Genomic DNA, 15,138 nt, shown 5'->3' with positions numbered 1-15,138 from the left:
CTTCCATAAATGGTGCTCCTGTGTCTGAGAACCACATATGTAAGAAACAAAGACAAAGGAGAAAGCATCTAAGCCACCAGGTCAACCATATTCACTCATCCACTTGCTCTGACATAGTCATCCTGGATTTATTAGGAAAACAAAAAATGATTAGGAGGGTCTTTTATATGAAGGAGCTTATGGGATGCTTAGGGAGACGAACTAACTAGAATCCAGTGTGATAACACTGTAGGCATAGACAACACAGAGATACAGAGGAAGAACAATATAACTTATAGGGAACTATATAGCTTAAATATGTATATTATAAAGATGAAAGGTTTGAAGTAAATGCTCTACGTTTCATCTTAAGAAGTTAGAAAATTAAACCCAAAGTAAGCAAGAAGAAATAAGAGTAGAAAGCAACAAAATATAAAGTAATCAACAGAAAAGATTAGAGAGAAAAGTTGGGTTTTTTAAAACATTAATAGGTAATAATAAACAAGTAGAAAGGACTGAAAAAAATAATGAGCCAAAGCACAAATTACCATTATCAAGAATAAAAGAAGAGGTATCACGGCAGATTTTGCAGAAACTAAAAAGATGGTAAGCAATATCATATCAATAAATATCACAATATAGATAAATGAACAAATTTTGAGAGAACTTACCAAGAATGACCCAAGGAAAAAAAAGAGAAAATCAGAGTACCCCTACACCCATTAAGGCAGTGATTATCCAAGTGTGGTTCCTCAGTCTAGCAGCATCAGCAACACCTGGGAACTTAGAAATGGAAATCCTCAGACCTCATCCCAGATTTACAGAATCAGAACTCTGGGAGTGAATTTCAGCAAGCTGTGTTTTAACAGACCTTCCTGGTGTTTCTGATATCATTGGAGAACTTTGAATATGTTTGAATATGTTCTTCCTACAAGAAGCCCAGGCCAGGTCCAGATGGTTTCACTGATGAATTCTATCTAAACATATAGAAGTAAAATATAATAAAGTTGATAAATAGGGGTGCCTGGTGCTCAGTCACTTAAGCATCTGCCTTTGGCTCAGGTCATGATCCCAGGGTCCTGGAATTGAGTCCACCCTGGGCTCCCTGCTGAGCCAAAAGTCTGTTTGTCCCCTACCCTTCCTCCCTCTCATGCTCTCTCTCTCTCAAATAAATGAAAAATAAAATCTTTAAAAAAAAAAAAAAAGTTCATAACAGTGGTTACCTGGAAACAGAACACGGTTAACCAATGATTTAAAGAAACTTTGCCTTTATCTCTAATCTTTGGATTTTTTTACAATGAAAATGTATTCAGAAATTATTTAGGTAATTAAAATAAATAAGAATATCTAAAACGGGGGGGGGGGGGGGGGAAGACCAGCCTTATAAAAACTGAGAAAATAGAGGACAGAACATTTTCTTTCTTTTTTTAATTTATTTTTTATTTTCAGCATAACAGTATTCATTATTTTTGTACCACACCCAGTGCTCCATGCAATCCGTGCCCTCTATATTACCCACTACCTGGCACGCCAACCTCCCACCCTCCCACCCCTTCAAAACCCTCAGATTGTTTTTCAGAGTCCATAGTCTCTCATGGTTCACCTCCCCTTCCAATTTCCCCCAACTCCCTTCTCCTCTCTAACTCCCCATGTCGAGGACAGAACATTTTCCATCATTACTTCTAATCTCTACTCTCTTACAGAAGATATAGGAGATTCTTTTTTTATCTGCCTTTTTTATTTTGAAGTAGTTCTTGGTTTCTTTGGGATGAGCCATTCTAAAAGGCAAGTGGTCCTCAGGGTCCAGATGGCCACAGTACCTGCCTTCAAATAAAGAGAAATCTTTATTAATTGTCTACTTTGCTTTGCTTACAACCCTTAGAGAAGTGAAAACTTACTTCTCTGAGCAGCAGCTCACAACTATTCATGACACACCCCTAGGAGACCCATAGCACACTGATCCTGCCCTACCCTTGCATACCAAAACCCACTCAAGCCAGAGCAGAGACTGGGACTCAGATAACAAAAGTTATTAAAATCGAGTATCTGCTCATGTTACTCCTTCTAAATAAATGCTCATAAAAACTTCCCATATCTGGCTATTTTCTCTTATTCACCCTTAAATATTAGCTCAGGCTCTTCTCCAACAAGATTTCCTGAGCCCCCAAACTAAGCAGAGCACTCCTCTGTACCTCTATGAAAAACCTCATATTGAAATAACCTGCCTGGGTCCCTCTCTCTCTCTCCCAATATGTCCTTAGCTCCTTGAGGGTAGAAACCACATCTTAGTCCTTTTATTTTTATTTTTTAATGTCTCGCAGTGCCTGACCATCACCCAGCTGATAGTAAGTATACAGTAAAGTGAAGAGTCTGGGAATGAAGTGAGACAAGCCAAAATCTATACCTACCAATAAAACATGCTGATTTTATTTTATTCAATACTTTTGGCAGAACTCATTGTTATATTTTTTATGTACATTAGAGAGAGAAAGAAAAAGTGGGGGAGGGGCAGAGGGAGATGGAGAGAGAATCTCAAGCAGTGTGAGTGTGGAGGCCCATGCAGGGCTTGATCTCATGACCCTGAGATCATGACCTGAGCCAAAATTAATGCTTATTAATTTAAATTTAATTTAATTAATCTAATCAAAAGTAGAACACTTAACCTACTGAGCCAGTGCCCCAGAACCCACTTTTAAAACTAAATATTTCTAATTTGCTCTTCATTCAACCTCTGAGTAGTATTGTTAATGCAACCATGTGGACTAGCTTTCATTTGGCAACTTGACTTCCTCTTTTAAATCTCTGGCAGGGATGGTAGGTCCCTGCCCCCTGACATGGACATGGCAGGACATCTTAAAAGATAAATACAGGGGCCAAGAGAATAGCAGAGAGCAGGTAACACTGAGAATCTTTGACTAAACAATTGGATTCCTTCTTTTAGGTTCTTTCTAGAGACCTGTACTTTATCTTCACAACTTTATGAATCAGCCTGAAGCACAAGGCAGATTCTCCCACCTGTCCATAATTTGCTGGCACCACTCCAGCTACTCCTCTGACTAATGAGATCCTGAAGAATTAATCTCCTATACAAGCAGAATAAGTCTTTGAGGGAGGCCAAATATTGCAGAGAGTTAGCAAGGTCTCATTCTTTATTATGAGGAAAAGTCTCATTCAATAGCCATTAATTTTTATAGGGAGGGAGGGCATTATATTAACAGCTAATATTTATTAAGCACTTATTATATGCCTAGAACTGGGTCAGCTACCATACATACATTGTCTCCTTTAATCCTTATCAACAACCTTAAGACTTAGGAACAACTAGTAGCCTACACCTTGAGAATATGCATGCTTATCAAGCTGAAATATCACAAAATTAAGGAGGGGTGGAAATGAGATTTACATTGAGGCCATTCAGACCCCAAAAGCCATGTTCTGAGTGTCAGTGTTATGTTGCCTTGTTAATAAACTTCTGGCATAATATGCCCCTAGAGTACCCCACAGGAACCAAAGTTGGAAGTCATGGATATCAAGGAGGGGGAATCATCCACCCCACCAATCTATAGATCAAAAGTACCCTTTTCCACACAAGAGACTCATTTAAGGAAAATTTCTTTCTATTCAAAATAATGATGCTAAATGGGAAGCTATTTAAGCTACACAATGGCTTCATCAGCACCTTATCTGTCAAATCCCCAAATCGTGCTCCTGGAACCCATCTCTCAATACAGAGAAGTCAGCAGGGGGTAAAAAAGCAGATAAAAAGCAAACAGGTTAAGTCTGAAGTTAGTGGGATCTAATGAGCATAAGCCACAGTCTTAATAAATAGCTGTATGCATGGGGCACCACCAATGCCATCACTGCCACCATCACCATCACCGGCCAGAGATATTAGTAAACATTCCCTGATGCACAGGCTATCCTCACAATAGAAGTATCGATAAGGTCAAGCTTAAGTAGCTCTGATCTACACTATTGGATCCAATGCCTCCAGAGACTCCAAAATCTGCCTCTTAGGCTGCTGCTGTTGGGTGTTGGACTTGGCCCCAATGTGGAAGCCTTCACCAATGACTGAATCAATCAAGTCAATTCTGCTTCTTTAGAAATGAAGGCCACCGGGATTAGGAGGGATAACAGACTTGCCTACCCAGGCAATTTAAAAGTCCGGGTTTAACTTCTGAGGCAATATATCCAGCATGAGTGCTACTGAAGTCTTAAAGTCATACTTAAATCTTATTAGACAACCTAAGAAAATGATTCTCAAAACCATTTTGGCAATATACCACAGAACATCCAAATGATGCACACCACAGTTATCAAATATTTAGAATAATGCACTGTAAACAAATACATTTGTCATGGCACTAAATATCTCTAGAATTAATGGTTTAAATGGAGGAAAGATAGAGATTAAAGCATTGGTAATAGAGCAAAAACAGTTTCCACCCATATGTGAATTTCCACACTGACAAAAATCATATAGAAGAGAAAAGCAGAGTCGATGATCCAAGCAATTAAACACTTTCTGGTTCTTGACCATGCATGCCATCTAGCTTGCTGACCTCAGAGGACTCCACTCTAGCCAGTGTGAGAACTAAATGAGAGTCTGGATGTGGGAATATATGGTGATCTGCAAAGCCACTTGTAAGTATGAGTCATTCATCAATCTGAGGTTATTTACCCACAATTCCACTTGGTAATTCTGGTTATTTACCCACAATTCCATAAGGTAAAAATATACAGAGGATATCAACCTGATTCACTCATAAAGCCAACCCACACTTAACAAATACCAATCATGTCCAATGCACCATGCTTTTGGGGAGCATATTCCCTTCTCAAAAAAAATCACACTAGTGCCAAGAAGAATGACCCGCACCCAGCTATTTCTTGCATACAGAATTAGACCAGCAATAACTAGAAGAGCAAGATCTCTTTTAGGTGGAAAGATCTAAGAAGCTCCATGGAAAGAAATGACTTTCGAATTGGATCTCCAAGAAAACACGGGCTTTCAACAGGTAAAAATGAGAACATTTAAAATAGCAGAAAGTTATGAATGAAGGAAGGACGACAGAAAACGCAAGGCAAAGATGGCAGTCAGTAAGGAGTTCAGCTTGACTGGAACTTAGAAGGAACAGAAGGGAGTAACAGAGACAACGCAGGAAAGTGAGGTAGATGCAGTTGTAGAAACCCTTAAAATCCTAAACCAGAAGACAGCTTTTATTAGTCAAAAGAAAGCTAATGGAGGTGTGCTGTTGCTGTTGCTGTTGAAACAGCACATCAGAGACACTGTGGAAAGATTAATCAGACATGGGTATGCGTAATGAAATGAAGAAACCAGAGTAAAGAGAGTGGTTAGGAAAAGTCATTCAATACTCTTTAAGAGATGAGTAATGAGACGGGAGCAAGATCATGAGAATGAAAATAGTGAGAAGGAAAAGCCCATAACAACCTGTCAGAGACCTGTTTAACATGGGGGAAGGAGAAGAACCAAAAGTTAAAGTTGGAGAAACACCACAACAGAAGCTCATATGAAGTGACTCAAAAGTATTAATCTTTGGCAAGTGGGAGAATGGTAGTAATTATCAGACACGAGGATGGAAGAGAAATGAAGACTGAATTGTGCCTAGATGATCCTCTTGGCTCAGAAAACAGCAGCTCAACGACAAAGTCATTACTGCTACTAGTATCTAGCTACACTACTCAGACTCAGTGTCTGAGCTACTTACTGTACCTCAGCACCCTCTCTCCCTACACCTAGTTCCTAACTCCTGCTACACCTACACCACCTCTCTGGCTCGAGATCCCTGCACCTGTGCTCCCCAGGCTCCTGATGTTACAGTAGGAGAGTGACCCTGACCTCTGACCAAACTATCTATATAGACCTTCCATCACCGCCCCCCTTTCTCCCCGGGTTGTGTTTCACCTGAAATTTCAATACCTGTAGGCCATTTTCCATGTTAACTGCATTGGGTGTTCTTCTTTGTGGTTAAATCTCAGTGTCCATCTGTGATCTGTGCTCTAACCAAATGACTTTGCTGCTCTGTCTGGTGTAGCTTCACTGGAAAGTCAATTCGACTCAGCTGGCAATCTTGGAATGTAAATTGGACATATTCTCACAGCTGATGCACATGTCCTTACTACTCTTGAGAATTTCATAGTTCATCACAAATACAGGAAAATATTTTTCAAAGGACTTTGCCACTTAGAAGTTTCCCTTGTCTGATTTTACTACTAATACTCAGGCTCTAAATATCAACACTACTAAGTAAGTAGTAGTATGCAAAATTGGTCACTCATAAGTATGCTAAACTATGTGCCTTGCTTTATCCTATGTCCCCTTCAACTGACTGTCATTTTTCACTGGATAAGAGACACCACTGATTTTATGTCTGCGATGCTGAAAGAGCTTCAGAATTCACCAATGAGTCTTACTATGTCCCAGAATGAGAAAGGGGCACAGCTCAGCAGAAGATACACTTGCTCATACAAGGATATAATAGCTTTGAAGGCATCCTTCCCAGAGGGTAAGATCCACTTCCCACCCACCTCTGTCACCCCACCCCACCCCCACCACACACACACGACAATCTATTCTTAACAGCAAAGGTGGTGGTTCTGCTGATGACTCATTAAGCATGCTGATTCGTGACAGCACAGGCAGACCTGACTAAGGGAATCATTCGCTGGATTTAATCAATTATTGGCCTTATCAAATGTGATTACTAAGTCACATAAAAATTCAAGTGAAAGCAGGCATTAGACACTTGGAGGAAAAAATAACTCCTTATTTTGCCTGGCAACAGATAGAGGCCACTCTGTTAACTGCATGTGCGATATCCACTTAACCAATTATCTCCACATGTTTTTATCCTGGGCTGTGTTCCTCCTAATGTCCAGAATGTTTTTGAGACATTTGCCCCTTTGAGAGAAAGCCTAAAGAACCAGCAAAACATACAGCTTTAAGATAAATGAAAACATGGAGAAAACAGAGAGAAACAATTCTCAGCTATCCTATTAGACTTTAATAGGCCCATACTTCCAAGCACCATGAATAAGAAGCAACAGTATAGCCCTCTTTGTGGTCTAGTGAGAGAAGAGTATAAAATAATGTAAATACCTTCCCAAATGACCCAGTTGTTCCCAATGACCTTCAATATTCAGATCTATTATAGCATGTACCACATTCTATTTTGCTTTTCACATATGTCTTAACTACAAAACCATGTACCTCTCTCGTCACAATTCACAGGCAATTTCTTGTACAGATGACCCTTGAAGAACACAAGTTTGAGTTGCACATGTCTGCTTACACACAGATCTTTTTATTTTAGTTAAATACAGTACTATAAATGTGTTTTTCTTTCCTTATAACTTTCTCAATAACATTTTCTTTTCTCTCAGTTTAAGTTAAAAATACAGCATATACTATATATAACATATAAAATAGGTGTTGATTGACTATATTATTGGTAAGGTTTGCAGCCAACAGTATAAGCTATTAGTAGTTAAGTTTTGGGGGAGTCAAAACTTATATACATGTGACTATCAATCTAATTAGACTATCAGAGAGTTATCTCATCACAGAAATGTCTAGATTTATAAAATGAGTAAATCAGATATAGTCAGAACCAGAACTTCTTACTCTATCTAAACTTAACTAAGATTTCACAATCTACCAAGCAACCAACAAACCCACCCACCAACCTAGAATTTATACCTGATAAATCAAAAACCTTTATTCTAATGAAGTTTTCACTACCTGATTTGGCTTAAAACTCCTACTCCTCACCATTCTGATCTAAGTATTTCCATAGTCCAGACATGAAAACTGCACATGAGTCTGCAGAGGTCCTTGAGGTTTGTAGATAAGTCATTATTTGTACCTCTGCCTCTGATTATGCTGGCCAACCACAGCATTTCCAGGCACACTAAAATAGAGGTGTGAGTGTGCGTATGTGTGTGGGTGTGCTGCAAACACTTCTAACATAGATTCAGCTTACAACACCATCTCTGATAGCAAATCCTTTCTTTAGTGGCAGCCCAGAAGTATTAGATTATTTCTAGGTATTTGTGATTATTTTGTACATGATCTGGCATTCTTTCTCAAAGATACAAACTTCTCAGAGCCAGACCTGATAACTTGAAGTTGCTGCTATTTAAAAACAACCTGATGAGAATTTTAGGGGGAAGCAGTTCTCCTGGGTAATCCTCTCTAGCTGTCAAATTACCATGTCACCACTTCAACAAATCTCTTGGAATGACTGGCCCTCTAGGACAAGACTCAATCACAAGGCAAAAGGATGGCTCCCCTTAATTGCGTTGATGTAAAGCCTAATCCAGTAAGGGCTTCTGTGCAGGGAGAATCTTATCTTCTACTTACTGGTGCCCTTGCTAACCCAGTCAAGGGTTTTTATAACATCGTTCTTTTGGTTGAAATTCTGGCCTTGGAAGAAATTAGTACATTTCCTTTAATATTAACAGTGATATTCAGAAGAATCACTATCATAACATACTCTTGGGCTACTGAAATCTGCCTAGTACTTGATAAAATATTTAAAGCACGATACCTTCCTCAATTGAGCTGTATAGTAGGATGACGATGACTTTGAAAGCCAGAGGATTTGTTTTTTCTTTAACACGGCTTTGAAAGGTGAATAAATACATAAGCGAAATGAAATGAAGCCCAGCACAAGAAGTTTAAACAAAGGTAGATTATTTTTGTATCTTGGACTCTCTTTCTCCTAATGTCCAAAGCAAACCTATGAGATCTAAAGCTTTTTAATATAACTTTTAGTTTCCCTACGTGAAGCCACCGGCTTTATCTAATTATTAACTGAAGTCAAATAACGACACTTAGCATTCAAGTAGCCTATTGAGTTTATACTAGTATGTTTGCCCCAACATGAAAAAGGAATCACAGCTCCCCTCAGTCCAAATGAATCACCAAGTAGACAAGGGTATGTTCAAACAGACCAGCATCTGACAGAGATATCAAGACATCTTTAAAAGTGTCTACCATTTACCAAACGAGGTATCCACTTCATCCAAATTTACAGATCCCCAGAAAAGTTCTCAAGCAAGATCATTCTGATAAAGGCTACAGGTTTGGTAAATGAAGATGGTCTCAACTTTTTTAACCACCCTTCCATCAAGAGCTATAATCTATGTCCCCTTCTCTTGAATCTGAGTGGGTTCTGTAATACTTTCACCAATAAAATACAGCAGAAGTGACACTGCCCCAGTTTCTGTGCCCAAGTTGTAATGAAGAGACCAGCATCTTCCACTTCCTGTCTGTTGGAACACATAGGGCCTAGGAAGGCAGCAAAAAGTGCAACCACCCTGAGACCACCATGCACTGAGAAGCCCAAGCTCCAGGCTGGAGGATAAAAGCCACGTGCAAAGAAAGAAAGAAACAAAGAGCACCAAGTCTCTGCCCACATGCGTGAAGAAGCAATCTTGGAAGTGGACCCTCTATCTCCAGTAGCTGCAGCCCACTCCAGCTGCGCCAGGTTCAAACCACTCAGCCAAGTCCTTCCTAAATTCCTGACCCATATCACTGTAAGCAGAATAAAACGGCTGTTTCAAGCCAGAAGTTTAGAGATGGTTTGTAATCAATGAGAGATTAGCAGACATGTATCAGTTTCATAGGAAATATGTATGTGATTTAAAATAGAAGAGCCCAAACCAACGCTCTACTAATTGCACTTTGCATGACTTCAGTGAAGCTGGGACAAGACAGTCTATTTTTTTATTATATTGACATAATAAAAAATGCGACAGCATTCATGTAAGATATGCAAAAATGTGCTTTCAAAAATAATCGACATAGTAATTTGAAACTTGACAGGTTGGAGCGGCTCTCTTGTTAAACTCCTCTAACCTGTCTATTTATCTCTTTTCAAATAAAATTGAAGCAACTTTGAAATATTTCATACCCCAGGTTAACTACATGTAAAAATGATAAATTACCTTTTACTACTGATGACTATTACGCCCTCTAATCTGAGTGATTAATTTACATCCTGTTCAGTGGTTCACATGCAATTACTACCCTGAACCCAATGAACCTGAACAAGACAGAATTATTTAGCCATCTGTGTAAGCTCACTATATTTAGAAAAGTATAGCAACTGCCAGGAAACCCTAAGGTTGTATTCATCTTCTCTCAACGATGTGTGCACCTCTACACTGTATATCAAACGGTAACAACACTACTGTGGATTATTGACTTTATTTGGAAACCACAGAACAGGACTCTCTGCCTTGAGATGATGCTCAAGAGAAAAGGTAAGATTAAAATGGTCATCCGACTGAAACTACCATTGCTGAAACCGACTGGCAGATTTTAATTTCATTGGTGGGATTTTTTTTTATCTGAATATAATCTGTTTAATGTCATAATACCAAAATCAAATACAATCAATGAAAAGCAGACACTAGCCTTTTAGTCTGAACTCTGGGCTTCTAACGCTTGGCAAACAAAAGATCTGAGCAACTCTATTTCTTTGGAATGTGCTTTCCCAACTCTTCTCAATAACATGAAGTAATGGAGGATGATAAAAGATGATATTCTACTTTAAATTACCTTTTCTATGGTTTAAAAAAAAAAAAAGACCATTAGTGCCCTTAAAGGAATTTGTACCTATGCTTTGAGCTCAACAGCATTTTATCAGAGAATGAGGCAAATAGGAATTGCAGGCAAAGGAGAATTCAAATACTTAAAGATACTTTGGTGCTCCCATCCATAAAGCTTCCGCACCTCCCAGCCCAGGCCCTCTCTGGTCAAGATTTCAGTAAAACCACTTCCTATAGGCAGATCTATAGTTAAAAGGCCTTTTCATCCACCAGATCCATTTTCACGGGAAGATAGACACTCAGGGTGCCACACTAAATGTTACAACCAGGGTTTACTACAGCAGCAGAAGTGATCCAAAGATGAAGCAGGCACCTCGCTGAGGAGCCAAGAGACTGTCCATTACACTGAGCGTCCACCGTGAGCCAGGCTTCTGAAGAGTTGTGCCACAAATGACTCAACCAACAAGCTCTCCCTTCTCAGAAAGACACTCTTACCTCTGGGATGTTTTCTTGTATTTCCTCCTGTAGGAAAAGAAGCATAAACACACATCAGAAACGAATTTGTGGCAGGCAGTGAATTAGAAAAGATAACTTCAGCAGGGACAGGCACGAAGGGGAAAACTCTGCGGGAGGTTCTTTCTGTGAGGCTTATGGGTTTCAAAGCCCAGCTAAAAGTTTTGGATTATTGTGTGATACTGTGGTCAGATGCCTATGACCAGCCTTAACACTTAAAAATAGCATCCCAAGGGGAAAAAAAAAAAATAACATCCCAAGAGCTCAGTGGCTCTGCCTTCCTATATTCATTCTTCCCCTTTGAGAGCACTACAGAATCTGGGTTGAAGTCAGGTTTTAAAGGTTTCAAATCTCAGCCCTCCATTTATTAGGTTCATGGGTTTAGTGAGAAGTAACTGGGCAGGATCCTATACATTTCTTTTGTCTGGCACATATAAAATGGCCAATAACCATTAGCTATTTGTATTGTCACTATTATTACTATTACCTCCACCATATAGCACTTAAGTCCCTTTAAGGATGTGCCTTTTACAATGAAAATGAGTAATCATGTAGCTAAGCCTTAAGATCAGACACAAGCTCTTCAGAGAAGAAAGAAGGGAGAAAAGGGACAATGAGAAAGTCTAGAAGAAGGAGTGGTGAGAGCAGCAGTAGGAACTTGTTAATGGCTCTGCAGCTGTGGGTTAGTTCCTAGAAGAAACTTCCCTAGGAGCAGAAGTGGCTGGAATTCTAGTCTACTTCTGCTATTCAGCCTTGGACAAATCTCCTGGGCATAGGGTTTCTTAATCTATCAAATATAGATAACATCAGCCCTAGCTATTTCACCCAGGTCATAGTAGCACTCAAGGGGAAGTGGCCACCAAGTTTATTATCCCATTATCTCAATGGTTTTCAGGTTTGTGTCATTTTTTGCAGGCTTGGAAGTGTCTCAAAGGAGTTTGAACAGGCTCTTTACTGGAGGGGATTCAAGGAAAGAACGTGCTGGGAGAAGAAAATGCATCCTTCTGGCAGCATCTCCAGAAAGTGCAGTGCATCCCAGTTGTCCTTAGTTCCACACCTGCATTCCCATTACAGTCACTGCACCCAGGAAGCCAATCCACTAATTTGCTCATAGAGCTATATGTCACACGCTTTTTAAAAAGGGCACAGATTTTCAAATTCAGAATCATTATGATCTGTTACACCTCTGTTCAAATGAACATATACACAATGGTGCTGAGTGTTAAGTGAAGGAAACAGCATGCAACATAAAATGTACGGGGTAATCTTGCCTAATGCACCAAATATACATCTGAAAGGAAACACCAAAATGATAACCATGACCCCAGGGCAATAGATTAATGGATCACTGTTTTTATATTTACTATTTTTACTATTATCTTACACATGTGTACAGTCACATATGTAGATATACACATATAAGACTGCAAATATATGAAGATATTCTATAAAGAGAGGAAGGTCAACTAACAGAGTGGGTTAAAGCTTGGGCTTTAGAATAAACTCCCTGCTTTCAAGTCTTGCCTCTGGCACTGAGCTCTACGGTGTGAGACCAGTTATTTAACCCCTCTAAACCTCAGTTTCTTCATCTATAAAGTGGGAATAATCAAAGAACCACTCTCAAGACATTATGGTAAAAAATAAATGAGATAACCCTCATGAATGTCAGCTCCACAAAGGCAGATTCTTGTGTGGTTCCCCACAGTTACCGAGTGCCTAAGAGAGTGTCTTGTGCCCCCTCTAAAGACTGTGCCTCGACCCTGTCAGCAGGAACAAATCACTTGTTAGGCAGTAGCCAAGGGCAGAGGATTTATCTACAGGCATAGACCACAGTGTGTTATGGGTGCTGCCTGTGCCCTTAGCCCTTGTTAAGACTACTGTCTACTAAACTGGGCTAAGGAGTTTCTTAAGGCAAGATCAAAAAATAACCCATTGAGAGTGTGCAAAGACCAAAGACAAGGGGGCAGTCAGGCCAGATGGATGCCCCGGCTTTGAACCAGAAGCCCAACTAATTCTATCAGCAGAGGGTACCTTCAAAGGTCAGAAGAAGACAACCTTTGTTGTTGGCTTCCACAGAACTCTCCCAGCATTTGCCAAGAACCATACAAAGTCACTGCTGGGAGCACTGAGATAATCAAAGATGGATAAAAATAAGAAGAGCTTCCATTTTCAGCACCTACAAGTAACAAGCATTTCATAGATCACTAATCCTCATAATAGCACTGTTGAAATTCACTCTCCGAAAGAATCGTTATTCTAAAAATGGAAGTTAAAATATGTACCTAAAAAGTGTTATGTTATGATAACAACCAACACAAGGGGGGCGGCTCGGAAAGCTTTGTGGAAGAGGTAGTCCTGGTTGATGGCTGGGATTTCAGAAGGAAAAATACATTAAGTATGAGGCAAACAGGAAAGGAGGGTATGTCTAGTGGCCTCAAATCAGCCCAGCCCAGACAGATATAGAAGGAGATAGCAGGCCATAAGGCTAAAAAGTGCTGAGCACAAAGGTAGGAAAAGTAATACAATGTATACTTTTTTTAAAAAAGATGATACCTGGGAGAAGGGGTTATCTCTTGCATTGCCTTGTCTCATCTCCTATTATGTGGAAAGACAATAGGGCTTTGGGATGTAACAGACTTGGTTCAAAACCCTACTACCCACCCCTGCCCCCCCAAGTTGTGAGACCTCAGGCATGCTCTCTTCTAAATTAAGCTTTAGTACCCACATCTGTAAAATAGAAAGAATGATCTCAGAGGACAGAGTGTTTTGAATTTGCCAAGTACATGCCTGCCATGTAGGCATTCTGAAAATTTTAGATCCCTTTACCCCTTATTTTGAGCTTCTTCAGGCCAGGGGTCCTGTTACATGGATCTGTGTATCTACTCCAAGGGCTTACATAACACATGGCACATGGGTGGCATGCAACGTGTCTCCTGGCAAAATAAATAAATCATATATAGCTGCCCCTCACACATATAAAATACTGGCTGTGCATTTGGTAAACCCAAAGAAAGACCAAAAATTTGATTTTCAGTACTATCCACCTTCTTCGTACTTACTCCCCCACCTTCCTAAATCCATCTTTGGCTTCATCATCCTGAAGAGCTCTCTTCCCATCTTGTCCCATTTGGACACTTCAGAACCAAGACAGACCCAATCCAAACAGTGTCATCTTCTACTGGAGTTGAATGGCAGCACTTAAAGTACAAGAGAAAATATACTTCTTTGGAAAGTATACTCAATATCCAACTCACAGATCATTTGGACTGGGCAGGATCAGCAAGGACTGAACGAGCCCTACTTATCCTTCAGCTCTCAACCAAGACATCACTTCCTCCTGAAAACCTTCTACAGTCTCCCAGACTGGACAGTGCCCCTATATGCCCCATATTGGCCAGAGCTCACCCACATCTCTGCATTTGTCACTCCAGGTAGTTACGATCTGTCACACTGATGGCATTGATGGTTTGTCCACTACCTGCTGGTGTTTCTCTCCTTCCTCACATGGTGATTGACAAGTGGCAGCTGCTCAATACATTAGCAGGGAATGAACAAGTGGATTTGTCAAGAAGCTGATCAAAAAACGCTTTCTTCCTACTCATTTTCCTTCTGTGTAGCAATGATTTACCATGAGCAGTGAGGACGCCTACCATAGCCATAGTTCTCTGCACACAGGAGAAACACAATGAGAGGAGGCTGAGGCCTCACAGTTGAGGAGCATCTCCTCAGTTCCATGCCTACTATACAAATTCATTCACTTTGACACCTACGGACCCTGGGAGGTCTCCCTAACCTTACACTTGATGGAAGTGAGGCTCAGAGATTTTAAGTAACTTATCTAAGGATATAGAACCTTCAGCTGGTTGAGAAAGAAAGCAAACTCTGAGGTCTTCAAAGAAAATCAAGAAAGGTATGCAAAGAAGTCAAAGGGTGCCAAAGGGGAACTTAGACACTAGACAAAAACAAACAAAACCAACAACAATAAAACAAACTGGGTCCTTTCCTTCCAAATGCAGGAAATGAACTGGAGAAGAACCCAGTTTATTTTTGGCCTTTTGTTTTTAAGAA

General features: G+C 40.0%; 1 protein-coding gene across 7 annotated transcripts in view; it reads right to left on the bottom strand.

The window, feature by feature from the left end:
• The window catches only part of PDE1C (phosphodiesterase 1C), a 582,509-nt gene that overhangs the window by 266,804 nt on the left and 300,567 nt on the right, over nucleotides 1-15,138 (bottom strand). For 3 of the 7 annotated variants that reach the window (XM_032304736.1, XM_032304735.1, XM_032304737.1), the window contains one exon: nucleotides 11,053-11,079. The exons of 3 other annotated variants lie outside the window; for them this stretch is intronic. In XM_032304736.1, coding sequence (XP_032160627.1) covers nucleotides 11,053-11,079 — 27 coding nt within the window. Of the gene's footprint in view, nucleotides 1-11,052; nucleotides 11,080-15,138 lie in introns of those variants that run through there. One more of the 7 variants, XM_032304740.1, reaches the window with a different exon arrangement.

Source organism: Mustela erminea, chromosome 11, assembly GCF_009829155.1.
Source record: "Mustela erminea isolate mMusErm1 chromosome 11, mMusErm1.Pri, whole genome shotgun sequence".
Taxonomy (NCBI): domain Eukaryota; kingdom Metazoa; phylum Chordata; class Mammalia; order Carnivora; family Mustelidae; genus Mustela; species Mustela erminea.
Note: the sequence above shows the minus strand (reverse complement) of the source record. Positions and strands in the feature narration are given on the sequence as shown.